This window comes from Oncorhynchus gorbuscha, linkage group LG19 (assembly GCF_021184085.1).
Source record: "Oncorhynchus gorbuscha isolate QuinsamMale2020 ecotype Even-year linkage group LG19, OgorEven_v1.0, whole genome shotgun sequence".
Taxonomy (NCBI): Eukaryota; Metazoa; Chordata; class Actinopteri; order Salmoniformes; family Salmonidae; genus Oncorhynchus; species Oncorhynchus gorbuscha.
The window spans coordinates 8,339,845-8,367,735 of record NC_060191.1 but is presented as its reverse complement, the minus strand read 5'-3'; the positions used below and the strand labels follow the sequence as shown (position 1 = coordinate 8,367,735).

Sequence of the window (27,891 nt, the reverse complement as noted above, 5' to 3'; positions counted from 1 at the left end):
GCTTTTCTGCAGTTAAAACGTCACGGTACCTGACCAATCAAACAATGGCTCCTCGATTATATGCAAAAACAAATAGAGGCTGTTGATTGGTGTGTATTCTTAAATAAATATTAATTTTCGCTAAAAGTATCAGTTTTGTATCAGCAATTTTTTTGTCGCTATGCCAGTTCTGGACTCTAATCTTATTAATCAAGGACGAATTGTGGTCATTGTAATAGCAAGAAGATAGTTATTGTAAGGCTAAAGCACCTGTTGTAAAGAAGATGGAGCATACCCTTTTATTTACTGTCCTGATTCTCCATAGGCAGACAGGTTGACTCCCACACTAACAATGTTGCCCTAGGTCTGGGATTTCAGAAACAAATAGACTAAATTGGTGAATCAATCCTCTTCAAAAGCTTTCAAATTGTAATATGAAATGTACAACTTACTGTAATATCAAAACCAGCCAGTGCAGGCCAATGATGGTTTACCAACAGAAAACTGGAAGACTGAAATGTATGTGATATGACTCTTATTTCAGCTCAAAGAAAACATACAAAAAACACCAGAACCACACAACAGGCATGGCATCTTTCACAGATTATAGCGGCCTTTATTGACATTACCATTTATTGTTAATAACACAACAAAGTCGGGCACAAAACCATCTTCTGTATCATCACTGTTCTTTATTAAATAACTACAAGAGTAAAAGAGTTGACTGTATATAAATAATCTAATCATTCAGCAACATCTAGGCAGGTGACCAGATAGGTGGTGGGCGCGAGCAAAAGTACGATGGCAGCGGGGGCAGGAGTATGGTCTCTCACCAGTGTGGGTCCTCATGTGAGTTTTAAGGTGACCGACCATGCGGAAGCTTTTGTCACACTCCTGGCAGGGAAAGGGACGTGAGCCATTGTGGATCCTCATGTGTTTGCCCAGATCCCCTGAAGAGGTATAGCAGCCGTGGCAGACAGAACATTCATACGGCTTCTCTCCAGTGTGGGTGCGTATGTGTTTTGTGAGATCTCCAGACTGAGTGAAGCTTTTGCTGCACTCAGTACAGGTGTATGGTTTCTCACCTGTGTGAGTGCGCTGGTGGTTCTTCAGGTGTGCGTGTCGGAAAAATGTCTTGTCACACACTGTGCAATGGAAAGGCCTCTCCCCAGTGTGTGCGCGCTGGTGGGTTTTCAACGCAGCACTGTTTATGAACTTCAGCCCACAAACCCCACAATGGTAGTTCCTTTCATTGTTGTGGATCTTCAGATGTGTCTTCAGATAACCGTTGTCCGCAAAGTCTTTACCACACACAGTACATTTGAAAGGTCTCTCCCCTGAGTGTGTGCGCAGGTGAAGCTTCAAAGAATAACTGTATGCAAACCGCCTGTCACATTTGGGGCAGGATAAAGGCTTCTCGCCAGAGTGAACGGTCATGTGAACTCGGAGGTGCCACATCCGGGCAAAATCCTTTCCGCAGTCCTGGCATTTGAAAGGCTTGACCCCCGAGTGTATCATCATGTGTTTACAATGACTGCTGGCTTCTGAGAAGCTCTTGCCACACTCCTTGCAGACGTAAGGCTTCTCGCCGGTGTGTGTGCGCATGTGAATGCGCAGATTCTGAGGACTAGAGCAGCTTTTGCCACACTCTGAGCATGGCATGCCGATGTTCAGACAGACAGGGCCATCCTTAGGCTTAGTGTCCTCAGGTTTGTGACACTGGTGAGGCCCCAGTCCCCAGCAATTCCTGAAGCTCTTTCCACAGTCAGCGCAACTGAGGTATCCATCGATGAAAGTAACAGCCATTTTGTGCCAAACCTTGCAGTGAGTATGCAGTCTGGCTATGTACTGGAAGCTGCGTTCACAATAGGGGCAGGGGTGGAGTTTCCTTAGATAGGGAGAGGGGTGGGCCTGACGGGTGTGGACGTGTAGCTGTCGTGAGGTATGGAACATGCAGCTACAGTGGGGACAGCTGTGTGTGGGGGCATACACAGTTTTACTTGTTGAGACATAGCTTTTGAACAAAGCCAGGTACTGCTTCTGGTGTTTGGTCTTTATGTGGTTCTCCAGGAAGTAACAGTCAGTGAAGGAGATGGTGCAGTGTGGACAAGGAAAAAATTGAGGAGAAGAGACTAAGGGAGAGGGACAGAGCAGTGGAAAGAAGGTAGAAAGAGAAAGATGAGAGGGAACAGAACATAGTTATGATTTCCTACATTTCCTCATTCAACAAAAAAATGCTTGAGTAAATGAATGTTCAAATGATGTTCAAGTAATCCCATCATCCATTTCAAATGCAGCGTTGAGGATGGACTGGATGTATGAACTATGCCCTACCTCCATCTGTCTCGTCTGGGTTTTCCTCCTTCACCAAACACACTTTAGTGTCTCGCAGAAGAGTCTTAACCACCACCTTATGGATTAGAAAGACGAAGAAACCACAGTATGCATGAAGCAAAAGTCTAAATACTATTGTCTAGTTACTGTCACATGTTGGGAAAGACCACTAACTCTTCTTACATTAGACAATCTTGTTAGCGTCACCACAGGACTCCTTGATATCTGGCTACATCCGGTCATTGGATTGGATGTATTTTGATGTTTGATGTGCTTCTTCTGGAAGGAAGGAACAGAACGGTTTGGTTCCTCTCCCATTCCCTGCTGCTCAAAGTCTGTTGGTTCCTCTTTGATGAGGATGGAGCTGTTACAAACCCCTTTAGTAATGTAGGGTGATTGGCTAATGTCTGGTTCTTCTCTATTGCAGTCAACATCATCTGACTGTGTTCCACACTCTGTTTTGATGGGGTCTGGATGGTGTTTAGTCCGCTTGGTTTTATTGTGTTGCTTTTCCCCAGGTGTGCTCTTCATCTTGTTGACTAGAGTGCTTCTTCGTTTGAATTCTGTGGGGAAAAGAGCAGGTTTTATTGAGCATCACCCTTAGAGCTATACCAAGCAGTGATCATATTAATAAACCATGCAACATTATAAGCCACAGGAGGCCAAAAAGATCATCAAGGACAAGAACCACCCGAGCCACTGCCTGTTCACCCCGCTATCATCCAGAAGGCGAGGTCAGTACAGGTGTATCAAAGCTGGGATCGAGACTGAAAAACAGCTTCCATCTCAAGGCCATCAGACTGTTAAACAGCCATCACTAGCACAGAGAGGCTGCTGCCTATATACAGACTTGAAATCATTGGCCACTTTAATAAATGGAACACTAGTCACTTTAATAATGCCACTTTAACAATGTTTACATATCTTGCATTACTCATCTCACGTCTATTGCATCTTAGCCTATGCCGATCTGACATTGCTCATCCATATTTGTATACATTCTTATTCCATTCCTTTAGTTAGATGTGTGGGTATTAGGCTTTTGTTTTGTAATAGTTAGATATTACTTGTTAGATTTCGCTACACTCACATTTACACATTTAAGTCATTTAGCAGACGCTCTTATCCAGAGCGACTTACAAATTGGCAATAACATATGCTAACCATGTGTATATGACCAATCCAATTTGATTTGACCAATCATCGGGTAATTGAAGAACAATGAACAATAAATGTAACTGCATACGTTTCTAACAGTCAACCTACCAGTAATAATTGGCCTATAGACGGGTTGGTTGTTTAGCAACAAAACCGACGCGCACACAACTAGGGCAAAACAAACCGGGGTGTCTTAAATTGTTGATAAAATGTAAACTATATTTCGTCTCCAATGTCTATTGAATACATAAATACATTTGCTGCAAAATGAGAACCTGTCTCTCAATACATCGTTACAGTTGTTGGTTAGCTAGCTAGCGGAATTTAGCCATTATAGCATAGATGACGTGGCAACAGTTAAAACACCTCAAAAAACGACATTCTATCAAGAAACTAATAAAGCGATATGAAACTATTCCCCACACGGCAGCTTCTAGTCATTGTTAGCTAGTTGGACATCCAGAATCAAAACAAGGAGTTCTGCCCCATTGAAGCATCGTTTTCGTGACGTTGTCAGCTAACCCTTCAATATGACATTAGCATTCATGTTGTTCCCAACCCGCTCAAGACATAAGCATAGCTCGTTATATTACAGGCAGCAAACTCTACTTACTGTTGCAACCAACTAGCTAGCTACTGTTTTGAGCTGCTAGTAGCCTAGTCTTTGTAAATGAGAACAACATAGCAAAGGCCAATTACTTTGTATCTTGAAATTCTCAATGATAGAATGGCACACAGCTTCACTTCCTTTGCTGACGTCATAAAACGCTGCACTTTCTGGTCTATGTCCGCAACGTTCCCCCACAGATAGAACAAGGTCGTCACTAGTTACAACAGCCACAAAGTCATAAACCCGCCTCTTTTGTACATTCTACCTCATTTAGCAGACTCTCATATACCGTAGTGAATGCATACATTTTTGTACCGTTCCCCCGTGGGAATCGAATGCACAACAAGCGCCATGCTCTACCAACTGAGCCACACTGAACCTATTTCTACAATTTCTCAAAAATGTCGGTTTAAACCTTAACCACACTGCTAACCTTATGTCAAAACCAATTTTGATTTTGTGGCTTTGGTAACTAGTGGAAACCATTTGAACAAGGTACCAGATGTTTTACCGGATGTATAAATCTGAAGCATCCGGTAGGAATTCCCACTTCACAACGTTTTTGATGAGAAGAAGCCCAGTGGTCTAGCCTGGCCACTGAAGTATAATAAGAATGAGCCTGATGACTTGCACTAAATTCTTCCGCTGCTCTGTCTTTCGCTACATACTTTAGTCCGAGACTCCCATAATTGAGGGGTTTTGTTGTGAAGAGGGGCACGAGTATCAAAGACAACAACATATTTTCAAACCACCGCTTTACCCAGGGAGAAAGCCTGCCAGCTCTCATTGAAGCATAGACAGCGTTAAAATCAATTTCAATTTCAATTCAATTCAAGGGCTTTACTGGCATGGGAAACATGTGTTAACATTGCCAAAGCAAGTGAGGTAGACAACATACAAAGTGAATATATAAGGTGAAAAACAACAAAAATGAACAGTAAACATTACACATACAGAAGTTTCAAAACAGTAAAGACATTACAAATGTCATATATATATATATATATATATACAATGTACAAATAGTTAAAGGACACATGATAAAATAAATAAGCATAAATATGGGTTGTATTTACAATGGTGTTTGTTCTTCACTGGTTGCCCTTTTCTCGTGGCAACAGGTCACAAATCTTGCTGCTGTGATGGCACACTGTGGAATTTCACCCAGTAGATATGGGAGTTTTTCAAAATTGGATTTGTTTTCGAATTCTTTGTGGATCTGTGTGATCTGGGGGAAATATGTATCTCTAATATGGTCATACATTGGGCAGGAGGTTAGGAAGTGCAGCTCAGTTTCCACCTAATTTTGTGGGCAATGAACACATAGCCTGTCTTCTCTTGAGAGCCATGTCTGCCTACGGCGGCCTTTCTCAATAGCAAGGCTATGCTCACTGAGTCTGTACATAATCAAAATCACTAGATGGCGATAGCGCTGACGTCATCCACCTATTCCTATGGGAAACTCCCAATGGCGAATTTGAAGATGTAATGAGATGGATTTTGAAACATTATGCTAATGTTCTCATTGACGAAACGTTTGATCTCAATACAGTTTTCTGTTCCCAAAACTAAAATCTGTTACGAACAGAGTGGACAAATTTTAGTTGATTTGACCCTTTCACAAAGTAAAACAATTTAAAAAGTTGTTTAGAAGGAGTGGAAGGGCGAATTGGGTTGCTGGAGTGTTTACAGACATGTTCAATCTCTCCCTATCGTAGCCTGCTGTCCCCACTTGCTTCAATATGTTCACCATTGTTCCTGCACCCAAGAAAGCAAAGGTAACTGAACTAAATGACTATCACCCATTGAACTCACTTCTGTCATCATGAAGTGCTTTGAGAGGCTAGTTAAGGATCATATCAACTCTACCTTACCTGACATCCTAGACCGACTTCAATTTGCTTACTGCCCCAATAGAGCCACAGAGGATGCAATTGCCATCGCACTGAATACTGCCCTATCCCATTTGGACAAGATGAATACCTACGGCAGAATGCTGTTCATTGTCTATAGCTCAGCCTTCAACACAATGGTACCGTCCAAGCTCATCATTAACGCTTGGGGCCCTGGGTCTGAACACCGCCCTGTGCAAATGGGATGTGGAACTTCCTGACAGGCCAGGTGGTGAATGTAGGAAACAACACCTCCACTTCGCTGATCACCAACACAGGGGTCCCACAAGGGTGCGTGCTCAGCCCCCTCCTGTACTCCCTGTTCACCTATGACTGCGTGGCTACGCACGCCTCCAACTCAATCATCAAGTTTGCATACGACACAAACGTAGTAGGCCTGATTACCAACAATGACGAGACAGCCTACAGGGAGGAGGCGAGGGTCCTGGTGGAGTGGTTCCAGGAAAATAACCTCTCCCTCAAAGGAGAGGAAACAGCAGAGGGAGTGTAACAGTATAACTTTAGACCGTCCCCTCGCCCATACCCGGGAGCGAACCAGGGACCCTCTGCACACATTAACAACAGTCACCCACGAAGCATCGTTACCCATCGCTCCACAAAAGCCATGGCCCTTGCAGAGCAAGGGGAACCACTACTTCAAGGTCTCAGAGCAAGTGACGTCACCGATTGAAACGCTATTTAGCGCGCACAACCGCTAACTAAGCTAGCCGTTTCACATCTGTTACAGGAGCACACCCCTATCCACATCGACTGGACTGCAGTGGAGGTGGAAAGCTTCAAATTCCTCGGTGTAGACATCACTGACAATCTGAAATGGTCCACCAATGTAGACAGTGTGATGAAGAAGGTGCAACAGTGCCTCTTCAACAGTGCCTCTAACCGTTTCACTCACCCCCCTTTTGACCTCCTCCTTTTCCGCAGCAACCAGTGATCCGGGTCAACAGCATCAATGTAGGAGTATAACTTTAGACCGTCCCCTCACCCATACCCGGGCGCGAACCAGGGACCCTCTGCACACATTAACAACAGTCACCCACGAAGCATCGTTACCCATCGCTCCACAAAAGCCATGGCCCTTGCAGAGCAAGGGGAACCACTACTTCAAGGTCTCAGAGCAAGTGACGTCACCGATTGAAACGCTATTTAGCGCGCACAACCGCTAACTAAGCTAGCCGTTTCACATCCGTTACAGGAGCACACCCCTATCCACATCGACTGGACTGCAGTGGAGGTGGAAAGCTTCAAATTCCTCGGTGTAGACATCACTGACAATCTGAAATGGTCCACCAATGTAGACAGTGTGATGAAGAAGGTGCAACAGTGCCTCTTCAAACTCAGGAGGCTAAAGAAATTTGGCTTGGCCCCTAAGACCCTTAGAAACTTTTACAGATGTACAATTGAGAGCATCCTGTCAGGCTGTATCACCGCCTGGTGCGGCACCTGCACCGCCCAAATCCGCAGGGCTATCCAGAGGGTGGTGCTGTCTGCCCTCCAGGACACCTACAACACCCGATGTAAACAGGAAGGCCAAAAATATCAAATTACATCAACCACCTGAGCCACGGCCTGTTCACCCTGCTATCATCCAGAAGGAGAAGTTAGTACAGGTGTACCAAAGCTAGGGCAGAGAGGCTGAAAAACAGCTTCTATCTCAAGGCCATCAGACTGTTAAAAAGCCATCACTAGCCAGCTACCACCCGGCTACTCAACCCTGCACCTTCGAGGCTGCAGCCCTATATACATAGATATGGAATCACTGGCCACTTTAATAATAGAACACTAATTTAAATCAAATTTTATTAGTCGCATGCGCCGAATATAACATGTGTACGTAGACCTGTAGACCTTACCGTGAAATGCTTACTAGTCACTTTAATAATGTTTACTCATCTCATCTGTTTACTCATGTACATACTGTATTCTATTCTACTATATTTTGTATTTTTGCCACTCCGACTTTGCTTGTGTTAAATATTTATATATTTTTTAATTCCATTATTTTACTTTTAGATTTGTGTATTGTTGTGAATTGTTAGATGTTACTGCACTGTTGGAGCTAGGAACACAAGTATTTCGCTACAATAACATCTGTTAAATATATGTTTGTATGCACACCCGCACAGAGTAAGCGGTCCCTAACGGAAAAAATACAAATACTTGCTAGAACGGCCAATAGGATCTCACTAGCTTGTGCTTGGCTATGCCCACGTCCTTGCTTGTTCTGCCCACTATGACTTATTTGTTCCCATTGGAAATGACAGGCTGTGGTCTATCTTGGGTTAGTTATAAAAATCTTCGATATTGCTAAAGATCCATGCTATCCAGGTTCATTGGGACATCACAACTCTGACTTTACCCCATTGAAGTTGAAATGTAAAATGGTTCATTAAGGAAAGGGTTAGGTAAGGGTTATGGTTAAGGTAGGGGAAGGGTAGGGTAGGGTTTAAGGTTACAGTTAGCGTTAGGGCAGGGACGTCCCAAGGATCACAAGTAGAACTACCCATTTCTGAATGGGGCAGAATCAAGGGGCCACGGAGATGCACCGTTTCGACTGCTCCTAGAGATTAGTTTCGGTACTACAGTTTAACTGACGCTCGGCCCAGAAATAACATTTCGAAACATGACCACATCGAGAAGTCAGATTTGAAAATTCCTAATAAGACACTTTAGTCATAGCCTTTGTGCACACAACATACATTAAATTATTCAAATAATTGTTGTTGAGGCCGATTATTTTTTAATCACCCACAGACGAAATATTAACATTTTATATTCATCCAATGTCTGCCATGTTTAGGGATGACGTACGATGTCGTCACTGCTCCCTGTGCACACTGAATGCTAGTGCGCTATGTGATGTAGGTCCATATAAACCAGATATAGACGGTCCATGAATCAGTGTATGCGAATCTGAGTAGATTACCTTGAAAACATCAGTCGGAAATCTTGGACACAGTCTCCAGTTATTATTATACCCAAAGATTATAGATATACTGACAAGATACATATCTCTTCGCCCGAACAATGGGAGTCGATGTCCACAAATCAGCACAGCGGGCTGTCTAGCTCCCGCCTATACTTTATTTTGAATGGTGAATGCGTCTCATAATTGTAATCCTTTTTGAATATTCGACGAGGGTTGTTTACGTCAACCACCCGTATTTAACTGAGAGATGCTACGCTACAAGCCTCATAACAAGAATATGCATAGCCATCTTTTTACCAGGATGTCAGGTGTCCTACTTATATCAGTACACTTTTAAACACTTCAGCATTACACGACTTCTATTCGATCAAATAAATATCACGTAGCAAATAAGCCATTAATTTTTATGTTGATCAATTTCTACACTCTCATTGACCTCCATACAAAAACTCAGTTTTACGAGGGTATGTTTGGCGGGATGAGTGAAGGAGGCTTTGTTGCGAAATAGGAAGCCGATTCTAGATTTAATTTTGGATTGGAGATGTTTAATGTGAGTCTGGAAGGAGAGTTCACAGTCTAGCCAGACACCTAGGTATTTGTAGTTGTCCACATATTCTAAGTCAGAACCGTCCAGAGTAGTGATGCTAGTCGGGCGGGCGGGTGTGGGCAGCGAACGGTTGCAAAGCATGCAATTGGTTTTTACTAGCATTTAAGAGCAGTTGGAGGCCATGGAAGGAGTGTTGTATGGCATTGCAGCTCGTTTGGAGGTTAGTTAACAGTGTCCAAAGAAGGGCCAGATACATACAGAATGGTGTCATCTGCTGTAGAGGTGGATCAGGGAATCACCCGCAGCAAGACCTACATCGTGGATAAATACAGAGAAAAGAGTCGGCCCGAGAATTGGACCCTGTGGTACCCCATAGAGACTGCCAGAGGTCCAGACAACAGGCCCTCCAATTTGACACGCTGAACTCTGTCTGAGAAGTAGTTGGTGAACCAGGCGAGGCAGTCATACGTTGATTGACAGAGCTGAAAGCCTTGGCCAGGTCGATGAAGACGGCTGCACAGTACTGTCGTTTATCGATGGCGCGTTATGATATCGTTTAGTACCTTGAGCGTGGCTGAGGTGCACCTGTGACCAGCTCGAAAACCGGATTGCACAGCAGAGAAGGTGGAATTCAAAATGGTCAGTGATCTGTTTATTAACTTAGCTTTCGAAAACTTTAGAAAGGCAGGGCAGGATGGATATAGGTCTATAACAGTTTGGGTCTTGAGTGTCACCCCCTTTGAAGAGGGGGATGACTGCGGCAGCTTTCCAATCTTTAGGGATCTCGGGAGATACGAAAGAGAGGTTGAACAGACTGGTAATATGGTTTGCAACAATGGCGGTGGATAATTTTAGAAAGGGAGGGTCCAGATTGTCTAGCCCAGCTGATTTGTACGGGTCCAGGATTTGCAGCTCTTTCAGAACATCTGCTATCTGGATTTGGGTGAAGGAGAAGCTGGGAAGGCTTGGGAAAGTAACTGGGGGGGGGGGGGGGGGTGGAGCTGTTGGGTTAGCCAGGAGGAAAGTGTAGCCAACCGTAGAGAAATGCTTATTGAAATTCTCGATTATCGTGGATTTATCGGTGGTGACAGTGTTACCTAGCCTCTGTGCAATGGGCAGCTGGGAGGAGGGGCTCTTATTCTCCATGGACTTTAGTGTCACAAAACATTTTGGAGTTAGAGCTACAGAAAGCAAATTTCCTTGATCACCTTTTTCAAAAGGCGGCAAGGAGAGGATGGAAGGGTTAGCTAACCAATTGAGAATGCCCCTATGTCCTCATTTGACTAAAAATGTGGGAATGATAGTGTAGCCTAAAAAACAATTTATGCTTGATCTGCATATGTGGTCGGAGGCTTTGTATGGCGGGTGTGAGCCTCCGGAGGCATGCAGAGGCCAAATCAAGCTCCGTACCACATCGCTGTGCTCCTCTCACATTTTGTAACAATGTGGAGGGATCTTTATAGCTCAGCATTGACATGATTGGTTGACGGTAGGTGGGGGCAGAAGGTCCTGTATAAACACAAACCGACTTACTTAAAAAGTTTGTTTCCTCTGACTACTGCGGCGGCTGCATCTCAGTAAATGCTATACTGCAATCTATAGTACATGCTATATTGCACTGGCTGCAACCCATACTGGGAGACTGAAATGTATGTTGTATGACTCTCTTATTGGCTACGCACACCTCCAACTCAATCAAGTTGGCATACATAAAAACACCAGAAACTACAGAACAGAATAGCCTTTATTGTCATTAACATTTATTAGCATTACCAGGTCAGAGTCGGGCACAAAATCATCTTCTGTACCCCACTGTTCCCTTATTAAATAACTACAATAAGAGTAAAAAAGTTGATTTATATAGTCTAATTTCATCATTCAGCGACATCTAGGCAGGTGACCGGTGAGGTGGTGGGTGCGAGAAAAGGTGCGATGGCAGCGGGGGCAGGAGTATGGTCTCTCCCCAGTGTGGGTCCTCATGTGAATTTTAAGGTGGTTGGCCAAGCGGAATCTCTTGTCACACTCTTGGCAGGGATATGGCCGTGAGTTATTGTGGATCCTCATGTGTCTGGTCAGATCAGCAGAACAGATAAACCGTCGGTGGCATTCAGAACATTCAAATGGCCTCTCCCCAGTGTGGATGCGCTTGTGTTTAGCCAGATCTCCAGACTGAGTGAAGCTTTTACCGCACTCGGTACAGGTGTATGGTTTCTCACCTGTGTGAGTGCGCTGGTGGTTCTTCAGGTGTTCATGTCGAAAAAATGTCTTGTCACACACTGTGCAATGGAAAGGCCTCTCCCCAGTGTGTGTGCGCTGGTGGGTTTTCAATGCTGCACTGTTTATGAACTTCAGCCCACAAACCCCACAATGGTAGTTCCTTTCATTGTTGTGGATCTTCAGGTGCAACTTCAGATAATTTCTGTAAGCAAAGTCTTTACCACACACAGTACATTTGAAAGGTCTCTCCCCTGAGTGTGTGCGCAGGTGAAGATTCAGACAATCTTTGTATGCAAACCGCTTGTCACATTTGGAGCAGGAGAAAGACTTCTCGCCAGAGTGAATAGTCATGTGAACTCGGAGGCGCCCCATCCGGGCAAAACCCTTTCCACAATCCTGGCATTTGAATGGTTTGACCCCCGAGTGTATCATCATGTGTTTGCGGTAACTGCTGTCTTCTGAGAAGCTCTTGCCACACTCCTTACAGACGTAAGGCTTCTCGCCGGTGTGTGTGCGCATGTGAATGCGCAGATTCCGAGGACTAGAGCAGTTTTTGCCACACTCTGAGCATGGCATACCAATATTCATATAGACAGGGCAATCCTCAGGCTTAGTGTCCTCAGGTTTGTGACACTGGTGAGGCCCCAGTCCCCAGGAATTCTTGAAGCTCTTTCCACAGTCAGCGCAACTGAGGTACCCATCGATGAAAGCGACAGCCATTTTATGCCAAACCTTGCAGTGAGTATGCAGTCTGGCTATGTACTGGAAGCTCCGGGCACAATAAGGGCAGGGGTGGAGTTTCCTTAGCGGGGCAGAGGGGTGGGCCTGACGGGTGTGGACGTGTAGCTGCCGTGGGGTATGGAACATGCAGCTACAGTGGGGACAGCTGTGTGTGGGGGCATACACGGTTTTACTCTTTGAGACATGGCTTTTCAGCATGGCCAGGTACTGCTTCGGGTGTTTGGTCTTGATGTGATTCTCCAGGAAGTAACAGTCAGTGAAGGAGATGGTGCAGTGTGGACAAGGAAAGAACTGAGAAGTAGAGACTGAGGGAGAGGGACAGAGCAGTGGAAGGATGGTAGAAAGAGTGAGAAGAGAGCGATGTGAGGAGGAAACAGAACATAGTTGTGATTTCCTACATTTCCTCATTCAACAATAAAATGCTTGAGTAAATATCTTTGCTGAAAATTAATTTCAAAGATTGGTAAATTAATGTTCAAATGATGTTCAAGTAATCCCATCATCCATTTCAAATGCAGCGTTGAGGATGGACTGGATGTATGAACTATGCCCTACCTCCATCTGTCTCGTCTGGGTTTTCCTCCTTCACCAAACACACTTTAGTGTCTCGCAGAAGAGTCTTAACCACCACCTTATGGATTAGAAAGACGAAGAAACCACAGTATGCATGAAGCAAAAGTCTAAATACTATTGTCTAGTTACTGTCACATGTTGGGAAAGACCACTAACTCTTCTTACATTAGACAATCTTGTTAGCGTCACCACAGGACTCCTTGATATCTGGCTACATCCGGTCATTGGATTGGATGTATTTTGATGTTTGATGTGCTTCTTCTGGAAGGAAGGAACAGAACGGTTTGGTTCCTCTCCCATTCCCTGCTGCTCAAAGTCTGTTGGTTCTTCTTTGATGAAGATGGAGCTGATACATACCCCTTTAGTAATGTAGGGTGATTGGCTAATGTCTGGTTCTTCTCTATTGCAGTCAACATCATCTGACTGTGTTCCACACTCTGTTTTGATGGGGTCTTGATGGTGTTTAGACATCTTAGTTTTGTTGTGTTGTTTTACCCAGGTTTGCTCATCTTGCTGGAGTGCTTCTTGATTTGAATTCTGTGGGGAAAAGACCAGGTTTTATTGAGCATCATCCCTTAGACAGCAATATCAGGCAGGGATCATACTAATATATCGAACCAGGGTCTGTAGTAACGCCTATAGCTCTGAGATGCAGTACCTTAGTTTAGGGATCTCAAATGGTGCAGCAGTCTAACTAGCTAATGTCTTGAGCTGCTAGTATTGGTATTTTATTAGGATCCCCATCAGCTACTGCTAAAGCAGCAGCTACTCCTACATAACATTAATAGATAGGTACAGAACAACATACATTTTAAATTAGAATACACACTTTTATACAATTATGCCTTGGCATTCCATGCATAATGTAGTCATTACAACGGCAATACTGCGGCAATTAATTTCCCATATAGTACCATCCTTTGCTCTACCGTTAAAAAAAAGCCGATTAATGCCACCTCTGGTGGCATGCAGAGGCCAAATTGAGCTCCATACAGCACCGCCGTGCACCTTCCAAATGTTGTAACAATGTGGAGGGCTCCATATAACTCCTTCGCATTGACATGGTAGGGTGACGGTAGGTGGGGATGGGAGGTCCTGTATAAACACAAACTCATTCCTTGACAACTTCCTTTACAACAGATCTGCGCTGCTCCGCAAAGCGCAATAAGTATACATGCCCTGACTTCTGCAGAGGCGTATCTCGTAAATGCTGAACGGCCAATGCAAACATCAGATTGACCACGTAACGCCTTTAAACAGGTCTAATGTTCATATGCTAATCTAGCAGCATCCTCATGATATAATAATCTCACAGTAGAAGTGGTTTTGTAAACACCAGAGAGAATCTCAGAACATCAGGGGTGTAACCATGTCCAACCACGAGTTTCTATTGGACAAATTCAGATAAGACCCTCCCCGTTTCGTTCCTTTTGCTTCCGTTAAAGAAACGTTTTGCAACAGCATCAGAGTAATAAATAGCCCCTGGAACCGTCCTGTCCTTGATTCTTCCGTTTACGTCTATTCTATGTAATCCATAGATGCTACTGAATGCAAGTGCAACCAGATAGGAAGAGGCAAAGCGAGAGCGTGTCTCTGCCCAAAATCTCTCCACGTTAAGCAGATCATTATTTATGTGAGGAGTTTTTGTATGGGGTCGGGGCAATGAGTGTCGAATTTAGTCAAGATAAAAAGGAAATTCTATTTTTATACGTGTGGCTTATTTGATATAAGTTCGGTAATGCTTAGGTTGTTACGAGTATACTGATATAAGTGTGATGCACTGACATCCAGGCAGATTTAAGAAAAAACACTTTATACAAGAGTTGTCCCTATTGAAATTCGAGACTGTTTTACAGGCGGCGGACGTCAACACCCCTCATAGAATATTCAAAAACGAGACGTAAATCCACCTATCTAAAGAAAGGAATATGGGGGAGCCCGCCGTTATGCTCTGTAGACAACGAATCCCCATTGTTAGGGTAGAGACAAGCATCTCGTATATCCAGTATCTTTGGTGCAACACACGAACACGAAAATGAATAATCATATGGAGTTTCACCTTAGTCGTTAACGAGTAGTCTCGTTTTTGTTGATGAGAATAATACAGCAAAGGCTAACGTATTATTGTATATCTCGTAAATGCTCAATGATAGAAGGGCCAACACAGCCTCGCCTACCTTAGTCGACGCCATAAAAACGCTGCACATCCTAGTTTATGTCCTTAAAGTGCTTACTACACGTGGCCTTGACCAATCAGGTAATGGCTCCTCGATATGCAACGATTTGGAGGCGGTTTATTGGTGTGGATTCTTAAAGAAATATTCCTCAAAATAAATTATATCGGAAATGTGTTATGTTTCTGATAATAAAAAGTTATTTTATTGCAATAATAACAGGCCTCTTCTGTCAAAATGTGGGAACGATACTGTACCACCAACTAAATGTTGCTTTGCCTGGAGTACCCTTGAAGTATACCATAATGTACATTTTACCAGTAGGCCTATAGTCTCATAAGTCTTCTCAAGTACCCCCAGGGGTCCTAGGCTTGTACCCTTAGTTGGGAACCAATACTGTACAGGACAAGGGAATATCAACACCACTACAAGCCAATGATGATTCTTAGCTTATGGACTGGTCCAAATCAGTTAATGACAGGTTGGGCGGTTCTCTGTTCAAGTGGTAACCCTGTTAACCCAACTTAACTGAATTGACATTACTCTGGGAGTGATGTGGATTTATGTTAAAGGTAGACTCAACGATATGACATGCACAAAGTATACAACATAGCAGGTCAATTTCCACAAGAACTAAGTGCATTGAAGTGCGAGGCTAAATCTCTCTGCGGTTTTGGTCCTGGTGCTATCACGCTGTAATAGTATGAAGTGACCCATGCACATAGCGTAGATCAGAGGAGGCTGGTGGGAGGAGCTATTGGAGGCCAGAATCATTGTAATGGCTGGAATGGAACCGTATAAAACAAAAACATGGAAACCACATTTGACTCTGTTCCATTCCAGACATTCCAATGAGCCTATCCTCCTATAGCTCCTCCCACCAGCCTCCACTGGCACAGATACCATGTGAGAGCAGTCTTGCATCTCCCTCATCGAATTATCTGTGGTGCTGCTCGTGGCAACTTCATTTGACTGAGTCTACCTTTAAGCACAAAACAGACGTGACAGTTTGTGAAATATGGCATTTTTATTGTCAGTCATCACCAGGAGTCGACATACAAATCTTGTGTACATCATTTAAAAAGCGAAGAAATTAAGAAAAAAATACAGAAAAAGTACAAAACATAGTTCATTAAACAATGTAACTATAACCTAATGACGATCCATTATAAGGTTAGAATTTCACAGTGGCAGAGTCATCTCCAAGTGATACCTATTTTTATTTATTTGTTATTTTACCTTTATTTAACTAGGCAAGTCAGTTAAGAACAAATTCTTATTTTCAATGACAGCCTAGGAACAGTGGGTTAACTGCCTGTTCAGGGGCAGAACGACAGATTTGTATCTTGTCAGCTCGGGGGTTTGAACTTGCAACCTTCCAGTTACTAGTCCAATACTCTAACCACTAGGCTACCCTGCCGCCCCTATGAATACAATGTGTTTCATTATATATGGTGTGAAATAAAAAAGGCAAATCATGATCATTTACAACACTAGGCAGGTGTTTCTAGAGATTTGGTTTGTGAGTGAAGCTGGAGAAGCAAGGGGGAAGGGGTATGATCTCTCCCCCATGTGTCCTCTAAAGTGTTTCAGTTCATAGAAGCTTTTCCCACATTCTTGGCAGAAGTATGGCTTCATAAGTTTAGGACTGCAATATTACAACCAGTGCAGGCCAATGATGGCTAATGGACTGAAACAAATCATGTGTTCCAACTGTTCAAGTGGTCTTTATGTAATTACATTTCATTTTTCATTTTTTAACTAGGCAAGTCAGTTAAGAACAAGTTTTTTATTTACACTGATGGCCTACACCGGCCTATCCCAGACGACGCTGGGCCAATTGTGCGCCGCCCTATGGGACTCCCGATCACAGCCGGTTGTGATACAGCCTGGATTCGAACCAGGTGTCTATAGTGACGCCTCCAGCGCTGAGATGCCTTAGACCGCTACGCCACTCGGGAGCCCCATGAATCTAATGTCATGTTTATAACAATACTAGGGGTGTGTCCTTTACATAAATGCTCCTCTTCTTCCAAATCAAGGTATACACCACAAACACAAAGGAAAATAAACATCCCATCATCTTTTGAAACATCATCACCTACTAATTACTAGGACAATCAGTCAAACAATCTTCTGTACATCACTGTCCCTTCAGTACACATTTAAAAATAATATCAAATACAGGTTAAAAACAGACAAAAACATAACTAACAATCTAATGTATATGAACATATTGGAGTATTGCTAAAGACATTGTGGTATCATAGGTCGATTTTGTGATATGGAGTTACCATACACAGTAGGGGTACAGTTCGCAACTGTTGTCCAGCATCGATCACTGAAGGGAACGAACCCCCCCCCATTCATAGGTTTAACTCATTTAAGTTGAGGACATCTAGACAGGTGATTGGAAAGGTTGCTCTTGCGAGCAAAGCAAAAAAAGCAGTGGGGGCAGGAATACGGTTTCCCATTGTGGATTTTCATGTGGACTTTTACATGACTCTGTTCATAAAAGCTCTTCCCACACTCTTGGCAGGAGAATGGCTTTACATCACGGTGAGTGTGGGTCCTCATGTGCAGGGTCAGAGAACCTGAGCAGATAAAACGGCTGTGGCATTCAGAACATTCAAATGGCCTCTCCCCAGTGTGGTGGCGCTTGTGTTTAGCCAGATCTCCAGACTGAGTGAAGCTTTTACCGCACTCTGTACAGGTGTATGGTTTCTCACCTGTGTGAGTGAGATGATGGTTCTTCAGGTGTGAGAGTCTAAAAAACTTCTTGTTGCACACTGTGCAGTGGTAGGGCCTCTCCCCGGTGTGTGAGCGCATGTGTAACTTCAACAACCCAAGCCTTATGAACTTCCGCCCACAAACCCCACAATGGTAGTTTTTCTGGTTGTTGTGGATATTCAGGTGTGTTTTCAGATAACATTTGTCAGCAAAGTCTTTACCACACACAGTACATTTGAAAGGTCTCTCCCCTGAGTGTGTGCGCAGGTGAAGCTCCAGACTACCCCTGTATGCATACCGCTTGTCGCAATGGGAGCAGGAGAACTTTCTCTCACCAGAGTGAACAGTCATGTGATTCCTGAGAAGATTTGCCTGGGCGAAAGCCTTCCCACAATCCTGGCATTTGAATTCTTTGAACCCCTTGTGTATCAGCAGGTGTTTGCCTAAACTGCTACTATTCGAGAATCTTTTGCCGCACTCCTTGCATTCATAAGGCTTCTCTCCAGTGTGGATGCGCATGTGAGTGTTCAGGCTTGTAGGAGTAGTGAGGATCTTGCCACACTCGGAGCAATGAAAGCCGACTTCCAGACATATCACAGGCTTAGTGTCCTTAGGTTTAGTGCCCTCTGGTTCATGACACCGGTGAGGCCCCAGTCCCCAACAATTCTCAAAGCTCTTCCCACACTCCGCGCAACTGAGGTGTCCATCGATGCGAACAACAGCCATTTTGTGCAAATTTTTGCAGTGCTTCAGCAGGGTGCCCAGGTAAGGGAATCTGCGGGCACACTGCGGGCAGGGGTGGAGTTTCCCCGGAACCCTGCGGGGATGGGCAGGTTTCTGGGGACGGGCAGAGGGGTGGGCCTGGCGGGTATGAATGTCTAGCTGTCGTGGTGTATGGAACATGCAGCTACAGTGGGCACAGCTGTGTGTTGGGCCATACACTCTTTTACTCTTTGAGACTTGGCTTTTCAACATGGCCAGGTACTGCTTCTGGTGTTTGTTCTTGATGTGATTCTCTAGGAAATAACAGTCAGTAAAGGAGATGGTGCAGTGTGGACAAGGAAAGAACTGAGGAGACAAGACTGAGGGAGTACAGAGATGGAAGGAAGGAAGGTAAAGAAGAAGGGTATGATAAGACGAGAGAAAGGGGACAGAAATGTTATTTTCTGAAATCCTTGCTGACATTTAATTCACCCACTTAATCCTGTGAGACCCAAGCATTTTTGCAACACTTGTTTTCTACATAATAACTACATATTAGAGACTATAGAACACAACAAATGCTTCATCCAGATACATCTGGGTAGTGCTGAGCGATTAACTGAAATGTTGGTTATTTAATTTTTAAAAAAAAACTAAATTACCGACGTTGGTTCAATTATTAAAATTAAATTTATTTTTTATGCGAGCTCAATGCACAGTTTCTCTAAAGATTAATCAGATCAAGCCCGAACTCTGCAATGTAGTATGGAGTTGTAGTTTCCAAATAGTTTTGCAAAGAAAACATAGTAATTCACTACAATGACCATAATCAATTGCGTGCCTACTTGTCCGGTCCGTTTCTTTTACGCCTGCTATGTAAAAGAGACATTAGAATGCACGATCGAGAGCAGTTGCTTCGAGAGGTATCTTCACCTGAAAATACATGATCTAAGTGATTGATAGTTGGTAATCATTCAGTCATAAAAGTATGCCTCATTGAACTACTAAAACAGTGATTTTGTCAGAAAATAGACCGCAGCTCTATAGAGAGGAAATGACTTGGAATGTAATAATAAAGTCATAAGTGTAATACACAAATATTTTAAGTAAAGTAATGGGAATAAACTATGGTTAATAAGTGATAAGCAGTAATGGGCATCAAACTAACTTCATTAATTGTTATATTCCATGTTACAGCATTCAACCCACATAATGCATGGTGCATTTAAGGTTTTAAAAACTGATCCAAACTGAAAACCATGAACCTCTTATTATTTTAATTGAAACCGAACAAACCTCAAAAAGCACTAATCACTCAGCACTATATCTGGGTCACAGGAGATGAACTATGTAGTATTTGAGGGTTAAACTGCAGTATTGGGAGTAGACTGATGTATGAACACTATATCCTACCTCCCTTGTCTTCATCCCTCCTGGCATCTGTCTCTTCCTTCACCAAACACACTTTAGTATCTCTCCGAAGAGTCTTAACCACCACCTTATGGATTATATTGATGAGAAAACAGCACGCATTAACCAACAATCTAAATATTCGACTAGTTATTAACTGTCACATGTTTGGAAAGACTAACTCTTCTGACCTTAGACAATCTTGTTAACAGCACTAGAGGACTCCATGATATCTGACTACCAATGGTCGTTTGGTTGGATGTAGTTTGTTGTTGCTTGACATGCTTCTTCAGCAAGGAAAGTTTGGAACGGTCACCGTCCCCAATTTCCTTCTGCTCAAAGTTTCTTGGTTCCCGTTTTACTTGTATGGAGTTCAAAGTAACCCCATTCGTTTTGGAATGTTTAGTCCTCTTGGTTATGTTAACTTTCTCCAGGTTTGTTCTCCATCTAGTTGATTTGAGTACCTCAGCCTGGTTAACATTCATCTTTATTTGAATTCTGTGGGCAAAAGACCAAGCTGACTTAACTCGAGAGCTAGACCAGGCCATCACACATCCAACACAAAAAATGTAACATTAGGCTACATTATCAAATGTTCGGAACTAGCTAACAGGACTACTTATAAACAAACCAACAGCGGCGATCTATTGACATTACCATAATGTTGCGGGTTGCTACCATGTCAGAACGTGCATTTTATGGTATTTTATGGCACTAGCCTCTTTGCTAATGATGTAGCAAGTTAGCTACTAGTCTGCACCGTAGACCTGTGTCTGCACTAAATTGACTTGTGCTAGCGCTAGGTAGCTAGCTAATAATGATCTTTGTTGATGAGAACAGAGCGAGCTAAAATAGCAAACCACCACCTGCAATTCAACGCTATCAACTGGCAAGCAAGAACGCTAACGTTAGACAACTTTTAACCCGTCTCACCCAACAATTACCAAATTCACCAGGAACAGTTTTTATTTCTCGTTAATCTTCACGGATAAAACAGCATGGATTTCGTACTGGCCGAGATTAAAACCAGAAAACAATTTACTTTAGCGGGGACAACTGGCCAATCAGGTAATAGCCAAAGATTAAGAGGCTGTTGATTGGGTGTGTATCCTTAAAGGAATATTCCCGTGGAATCATGTACATAATAAATGGTAGTCAAAATGTAGGAATGATACTACCATAGATATACAATATAGATTGATGTAGAGTTTATATACATACTCACTGGACAGTTATCTCCATCTATTCATTCAAAGACTCAATCATGGACACCTTACTGACAGTTGTGGCTGATTCGCGTGATGTATTACCTTTTTTATATATATATTTTTTATTTCACCTTTATTTAACCAGGTAGGCCAGTTGAGAACAAGTTCTCATTTACAACTGTGACCTGGCCAAGAAAAAGCAAAGCAGGGCGACACAAACAACACAGAGTTACACATTGGTTGAACAAAGAGACAGTCAATAACACAATAGAAAAATCTATATACAGTGTGTTCTTTCCCTTTGTGCTGTTGTCTGTGCCCAATAATATTCATATCATGTTTTGTGCTGCTACCATGTTGTTGTCATGTTGCTACCATGTTGTTGTCATGTTGCTACCATGTTGTTGTCATGTTGCTACCATGCTATGTTGTCTTAGGCCTCTCATTATGTGGTGTTGTCTCTCTTGTCCCGATATGTGTTTTGTCCTATATTTTAATCCCAGCCCCCATCCCAGCAGGAGGCCTTTTGGTAGGCCATCATTATAAATAGACGAGCTAGCTATTTACAAACAAACCACCAGCAATATCAGTGATCTATTCCCAACATGATCATAATGTTGCGGGTTGCTACCATGTCAGAAAGCGATTTTTATGGCACTGGCCTCTTTGTTAATGCTGTAACAAACTAGCTACTAGTCTGCACCGTAGACCTATGTCTGCACTATATTGCTCCCGAGTGGCGCAGCGGTCTAATGCACTGCATCTCAGTGCTAGATGTGTCACTACAGACATCCTGGTTTGAATCCAGGCTGTATCACAACCGGCCGTGATTGGGAGTTTCATAGGGCGGCGCACAATTGGCACAGCGTGGTCTGGGTTTGGCTTGTGTAGGCCTTCATTGTAAATACTAATTTGTTCTTAACTTGCCAAGTTAAATAAAAAAAAACACAATATATACAGTGCATTCCTAAACTATTCAGGCCGGTTTCCACATTTTATGTTTACAGTCCTATTCTAAAATGTATTGAATCGTTTTCCCCCCTCAATCTACACACAATACCCCATAATGACAAAGCGTAAACAGGTTTTTAGACATTTTTGTAAATGTATTACAAATAAAAAACTGAAATATCACATTTACACTAGTATTAGTATTCAGACCCTTTGCTACGAGACTCAAAATTGAGCTTAGGTGCATTGATCGTCCTTGAGATGTTTCTGCAACTTAATTGGAGTTCACCTGTGGCAAACTCAACTGATTGAACATGATTTGGAAAGGTCAGTACAGGTGCGTCAAAGCTGGGACTGAAAGACTGAAAAATAGCTTATACCTTAAGGCCATCAGACTGTTAAACAGCCATCACTAACACAGAGACGCTGCTGCCTACATACAGACTTGAAATCATTGGCCAATCGAACAAATGGATCACTAGTCACTATAATAATGCCACTTTAATAATGTTTACATATCTTTCACTACTCATCCCAGATGCATATACTGTATTTTATACTATCTATTGCATCTCGTCTATGCCGGTCGGTCATGGCCCATCCATATATTTATATGTACATATTTTTATTCCATCCCTTTACTTAGATGTGTGTGTATTAGGTAGTTGTGGAATTGTTAGATCACTTGTTAAATATTTTTGCACTGTCGGAACTAGAAGCACAAGCATTTCGCGCCACTTTATTGCTTACATAGCATGTGTATGTGACCAATAAAACGTAATTTAATGTATATAAGGTCCCACAGTTGACAGTGCATGTCAGAGCAAAAACCAAGCCATGATGTTAAAGGAATTGTCCGTAGAGCTCTAAGACAGGATTTGGTCAAGGCACAGATCTGGGGAAGGGTACCAAAAAAAATGTCTGCAGCAACCCTAAGCACGCAGCCATACTAACGCAGGAGTGACTTCAGGAAAAGTCTCTGAATGTCCTTGAGTGACCCAGCAGAAGCCTGGACTTGAACCCGATCGAACATTTCTGGAGACCTAAAAATATTTGTGCAATGATGCTTCCCAACCAACCTGACACAGCTTGAGAGGATCTGCAGAGAAGAATGGGAGAAACTCCCCCGATACAGGTGTGCCAAGCTTGTAGCATCATACCCAAGAAGACTCAAGGCTGTAATCGCTGCCAAGGGTGCTTCAACAAAGTACTGAGTAAAGGGTCTGAATACTAACGTAAATATAATTTCATATTTTCAACTCTAAAAAACTTTTTTTGCTTTGTCGTTAAGGGGTATTGTGTTTAAATTGAGGAAACATTATTTAATCCATTTTAGAATAAGGCTGTAACATAACAATGTGGAAAAAGTGAAGGAGTCTGAATACTTTCCCGAATGCACTGTATATACACACACAAACATACAGAGAGAGAAATAATACTATATGCATGTCAGCCATGTTCAAATGTTTGGTAATGGAATAAATCACAACCAGTGCAGGGTTCCCGAGTGGCACAGCATCTCAGTGCTACAGGCGTCACTACAGACCCTGGTTCGATCCCGGGCTGTATCACAACCAGCCGTGAGCAGGAATCCCATAGGGTGGCACACAATTGGCCAGCGTCGTCCGGATGAGGCCGTCAATGTAAATAAAAACTTGTTCTTAACTGACGTCCCTAGTTAAATAAAGGTTTAATAAACAAAGAAAACGGCCAATGACGGCGTATGGACTGAAACAAATCATGTGGTCTCTAACTAATTAACTTAGATAAATATGTTTATAACAATACTAGACCATTACATAAATTATTTTTCCAAATCAAGGAATACACTAAAAACACAAAGCAAAAAAACTGAAGATCTTTCAGAATGTATTATCACCTACGGATCACCAGGACAATCAGTCATGAAACCATCTTCTGTACATCAGTATATTTTATTTGTTATTTAAAGAGCAAATAAAAAACAACTAGTGTTTAAAACCTCTTAGACTTAAGGTCCCGTTCGGGAGACTGTTGTTCTGGTACAGGTTCAGACCCTCTAACGTAGGATATGAAATCTTAGACCACTTGAAGCTGGGATGTCCCTTCTACCATTTCAATTGCTCTTCCAACTCTCCAGCTCCTGGTTGAACCCAACATCACAGCCACTGACATGCCTGAAATGCTTGCATCATAGCGCATCAGGAGTGGTTTCATCACAGTTAACCATTCAGAGATTGATTTATAGCCAATAATCTAAAATAATTCAGATTTTAAACAAAAAAATATGAATATGAAATGAAAGTTCCTAAGGAGTTCATGAAGCCAATCTAGAGCTCTGTGAGACTTTCACAGCAATGGGGGCAAACATTGACAGTAAACATACAAATATGTCATTTAAAGTTAAGGAACATGAAATCTTAGTCATTTTATAATTGATTTATGCTATATTCAGAAAGCAAGTAATTTCAAGCCTTATTCATACAATTTTGTTGAATAGGAAATACAATGAAACTTTATGCATCATATTTGTACTGTGTACTTGAGCTTGTGTCCTCAAAGTGACCATCTCAGTAATTTAACTTCTTTTTTTTTTTACCAGAAAAGTTAGATAAAACTCCTTCTTTGAGTATACAGCATTACTAGTTATTGTTCATGGCCCTCATGATAATTACTTTTGGGGATTATGTAGATTAAATTTTACTGGTTAAAAACAAATAACCATAAAACAAAAGTAACAACCTAATATACACTGAGCTCAAAGTATTGGTACAGTGAATTTTTGTTTCGTTCCTTTGGCTCTGTACCTCCATCACTTTGGATTTCAAATGATAAAATGAATATGAGGTTAAAGTGCAGATTGTCAGCTTTAATATTTGAGTATTTTTATCCATATGAACTGTTTAGAAATTACACCACTTTTTGAACATAATCCCTCAATTTTAGGGGACCAAAAGTATTGGGACAAATTCACTTGTGTAGTGAAGTAGTCAAAAGTTTAGTATTTGGTCCCATATTCCTAGGGACCAAATGATTACATCAAGATTGTTACTCTACTAACTTGTTGGATGCTACCATGATAACTAATAGTCCTGAATACATTGTGAATATCGAGTGAGAAAGTTAAGTGTACAGACGCACACATATTATACCCCATGCTAGCCTCTTACCATTACAATAACATGGGAGGTTAAGATATTGTTGGGGGTATGATATTTATGCCTCTAACTTTCTCACTCACTAATCACGATTCATTCAGGATAATCCGTAATCATGGTAGCCACTAATATAGAAGAAAACATTCTAGTCTTATTTTTAATAAAAGTGACAATACATGATTTACCATTCATTTCTATTGGGCACAAAATACTCTGAAACACACCCAAACAAACAGCAAATGCATCCAGTCACAAGCTTAATTGTAAGCATTGCGTGCTAGGAATATGGGACCAAATAATTGAACGTTTCCCTTAAAACGGGCAGGGAATATGTACAGAAAGTGTTGTTCTTAATAAACAGTTCACCCGCTATGGATGAAAATACCCCCAAATTAAAGCTGACAGTCTGCACTATAACCTCAGTCATTGTATCACTTCAAATCCAAAGTGCTGAAGTACAGAGCCAAAACATGTCACTGTCCCAATACATGGAGCTCACTGTGTGACCCACCTGGAGGACTGCTAAACCATTGTGGCGTTATCATAAACAGGGGAGCAACATTTCGTTAGCATTTGTGGTCACACATCCATCCCTGACAAGAGATCGGACTCCACTCCTATTAATTCATAAGAGTAACAGCTTCATAAAATGTGTTATGTTAAAAACATAGATAATTATCATTTAGGTTTATGACATCTAAGCAGGTATTTGGAGAGGTTGGACTTGCGAGCAAAGCTGATAAAGCAGAGGGGACAGGAATAACGTTTCCCATTGTGGATTTTCGGTGAGTGTGGGTCCTCATGTGCAGGGTCAGAGAACCTGAGCAGATAAACCGTTTGTGGCATTCAGAACATTCAAATGGCCTCTCCCCAGTGTGGTGGCGCTTGTGTTTAGCCAGATCTCCAGACTGAGTGAAGCTTTTACCGCACTCAGTACAGGTGTATGGTTTCTCACCTGTGTGAGTGCGCTGGTGGTTCTTCAGGAGGTCGAGTCCGGCAAATTGCTTGTCACACACTGTGCAACCGGTGTGTGAGTGCAGGTGTATGTTCAGCACCCCAATCCTCATGAACTTCCGCCCACAAACCCCACAATGGTAGTTTTCTGGTTGTTGTGGATATTCAGGTGTGTTTTCAGATAACATTTGTCAGCAAAGTCTTTACCACAGACAGTACATTTGAAAGGTCTCTCCCCTGAGTGTGTGCACAGGTGAAGATTTAGACTTCAGGAAAACTGCCTGTGGCTTTGGAAGCAGGAGTACTTCCTCTCACCAGAGTGAACAGTCATGTGCTTCCTGAGGAGCGACTTCTGTTTGAAATCCTTCCCTCAGTCCTGGCATTTGAATGGCTTGACCCCATTGTGTATTAACAAGTGATAACGGCAAGCGCTGGTATCTGAGAAGCGTTTGCCGCATTCCTTGCAGACATAAGGTTTCTCACCAGTGTGGATGCGCATGTGAGTGTTCAGGCTTGTAAGAGTAGTGAGGATCTTGCCACAATCTAAGCATTGGAAGCCGACTTCCAGACAGATCACCTGTTTAGTGTCCTTAGGTCTAGAACCCTCTGGTTCATGACACCGGTGAGGACCCAGGCTCCAGAAATTCTCAAAGCTCTTTCTCACAGTCCGCGCAATTGGTGTCCATCGGTGCGAACAATGGACATGTTGTGCAAACTCTTGTAGTGCTTCAGCAGGCTGCCCAGGTACTTGAATCTGCGGGAACACTGTGGGCAGGTGTGGAATTTCTCCTGAACCCCGTGGGGATGGCCAGTTCTCCGGCGAGAGGCAGGTTTCTGGGGACGGGCAGAGGGGTGGGCCTGGCGGGTATGAATGTCTAGCTGTCGTGGTGTATGGAACATGCAGCTACAGTGGGCACAGCTGTGTGTGGGGCCATACACTCTTTTACTCTTTGAGACTCGGCTTTTTAACATGGCCAGGTACTGCTTCTGGTGTTTGTTCTTGATGTGGTTCTCCAGGAAGTAACAGTCAGTAAAGCAGATGGTGCAGTGTGGATAAGGAAAGAACTGAGGAGAATTACCTGAGGGATAGAAGAGATTGGTATGATAAGAGGAGGGAAAAGGGGAGATCATAATGATAAATGTAATTTCCTCAATCAATAGTCCTTGCCGATATTAATATGAATGTTCCAGTAACCATCACCCATTTAAACTACACTGTTGGGAGTAGACTGGAGTATGTTAAACAGTATGTCCTGCCTCCATGGTTGTCTTCATCCCTCCTGACATTCGTCTCCTCTTTCACCAAACACACTTTAATGTCTCTCAGAAGTGTCTTAACCACCACCTTATGGATTAGAAAGATACAGAAACTACAAGTATGCATTAACAATCTTAATGATCTTGTCACAATACTAGGAACATTAGAAAACACTAATCCTACTTACCTCAGCCAACCGGGTTAGCACTACCACAGGATCCTTGTGGAGTGGACTAGAATCTGAATGATGAGTTGAACTGGTGCTATTTGAGAGGGTCCCCTTGATTTTTTGTGCAGTGGTTTAGTTTTTGCACGTTGTTTCATCTACATCTTGTTGACTAAAGTGCCTCTAATATCCTCCTTACTGGC

At 42.7% G+C, this 27,891-nt stretch overlaps 2 protein-coding genes and 1 pseudogene across 11 annotated transcripts; all 3 read right to left on the bottom strand.

The window, feature by feature from the left end:
- Window positions 1–571: 571 nt before the first annotated feature.
- LOC124005279 (gastrula zinc finger protein XlCGF57.1-like) lies at window positions 572–15,256 on the bottom strand. 6 transcript variants are annotated; one of them, XM_046314387.1, is made up of 7 exons: window positions 15,176–15,246; window positions 13,356–13,535; window positions 13,164–13,259; window positions 12,981–13,056; window positions 2,497–2,876; window positions 2,314–2,389; window positions 572–2,111 (listed from the first exon to the last, which is right to left on the bottom strand). In XM_046314387.1, the coding sequence occupies exons 1-7, from the start codon at window positions 15,203–15,205 to the stop codon at window positions 727–729; spliced, it is 2,223 nt and encodes a 740-aa protein (XP_046170343.1). In that variant the 5' UTR covers window positions 15,206–15,246; the 3' UTR covers window positions 572–726. The 6 variants fall into 6 exon arrangements, with proteins under 6 accessions (XP_046170343.1, XP_046170341.1, XP_046170342.1 ...); XM_046314385.1 differs by having other exon boundaries at window positions 13,164–13,535; XM_046314386.1 differs by having other exon boundaries at window positions 13,164–13,535; window positions 15,058–15,186.
- A 978-nt stretch (window positions 15,257–16,234) lies between these two features.
- LOC124005281 (gastrula zinc finger protein XlCGF57.1-like) lies at window positions 16,235–21,047 on the bottom strand. 5 transcript variants are annotated; one of them, XM_046314393.1, is made up of 4 exons: window positions 20,948–21,047; window positions 20,206–20,512; window positions 20,018–20,102; window positions 16,235–18,984 (listed from the first exon to the last, which is right to left on the bottom strand). In XM_046314393.1, exons 2-4 carry the CDS (start codon window positions 20,497–20,499, stop codon window positions 17,552–17,554), a joined length of 1,812 nt encoding a protein of 603 aa, XP_046170349.1. In that variant the 5' UTR covers window positions 20,500–20,512; window positions 20,948–21,047; the 3' UTR covers window positions 16,235–17,551. The 5 variants fall into 5 exon arrangements, with proteins under 5 accessions (XP_046170349.1, XP_046170350.1, XP_046170351.1 ...); XM_046314394.1 differs by having other exon boundaries at window positions 20,959–21,044; XM_046314395.1 differs by having other exon boundaries at window positions 20,672–21,027.
- A 3,041-nt stretch (window positions 21,048–24,088) lies between these two features.
- On the bottom strand, window positions 24,089–27,891 carry LOC124006169 (annotated as a pseudogene).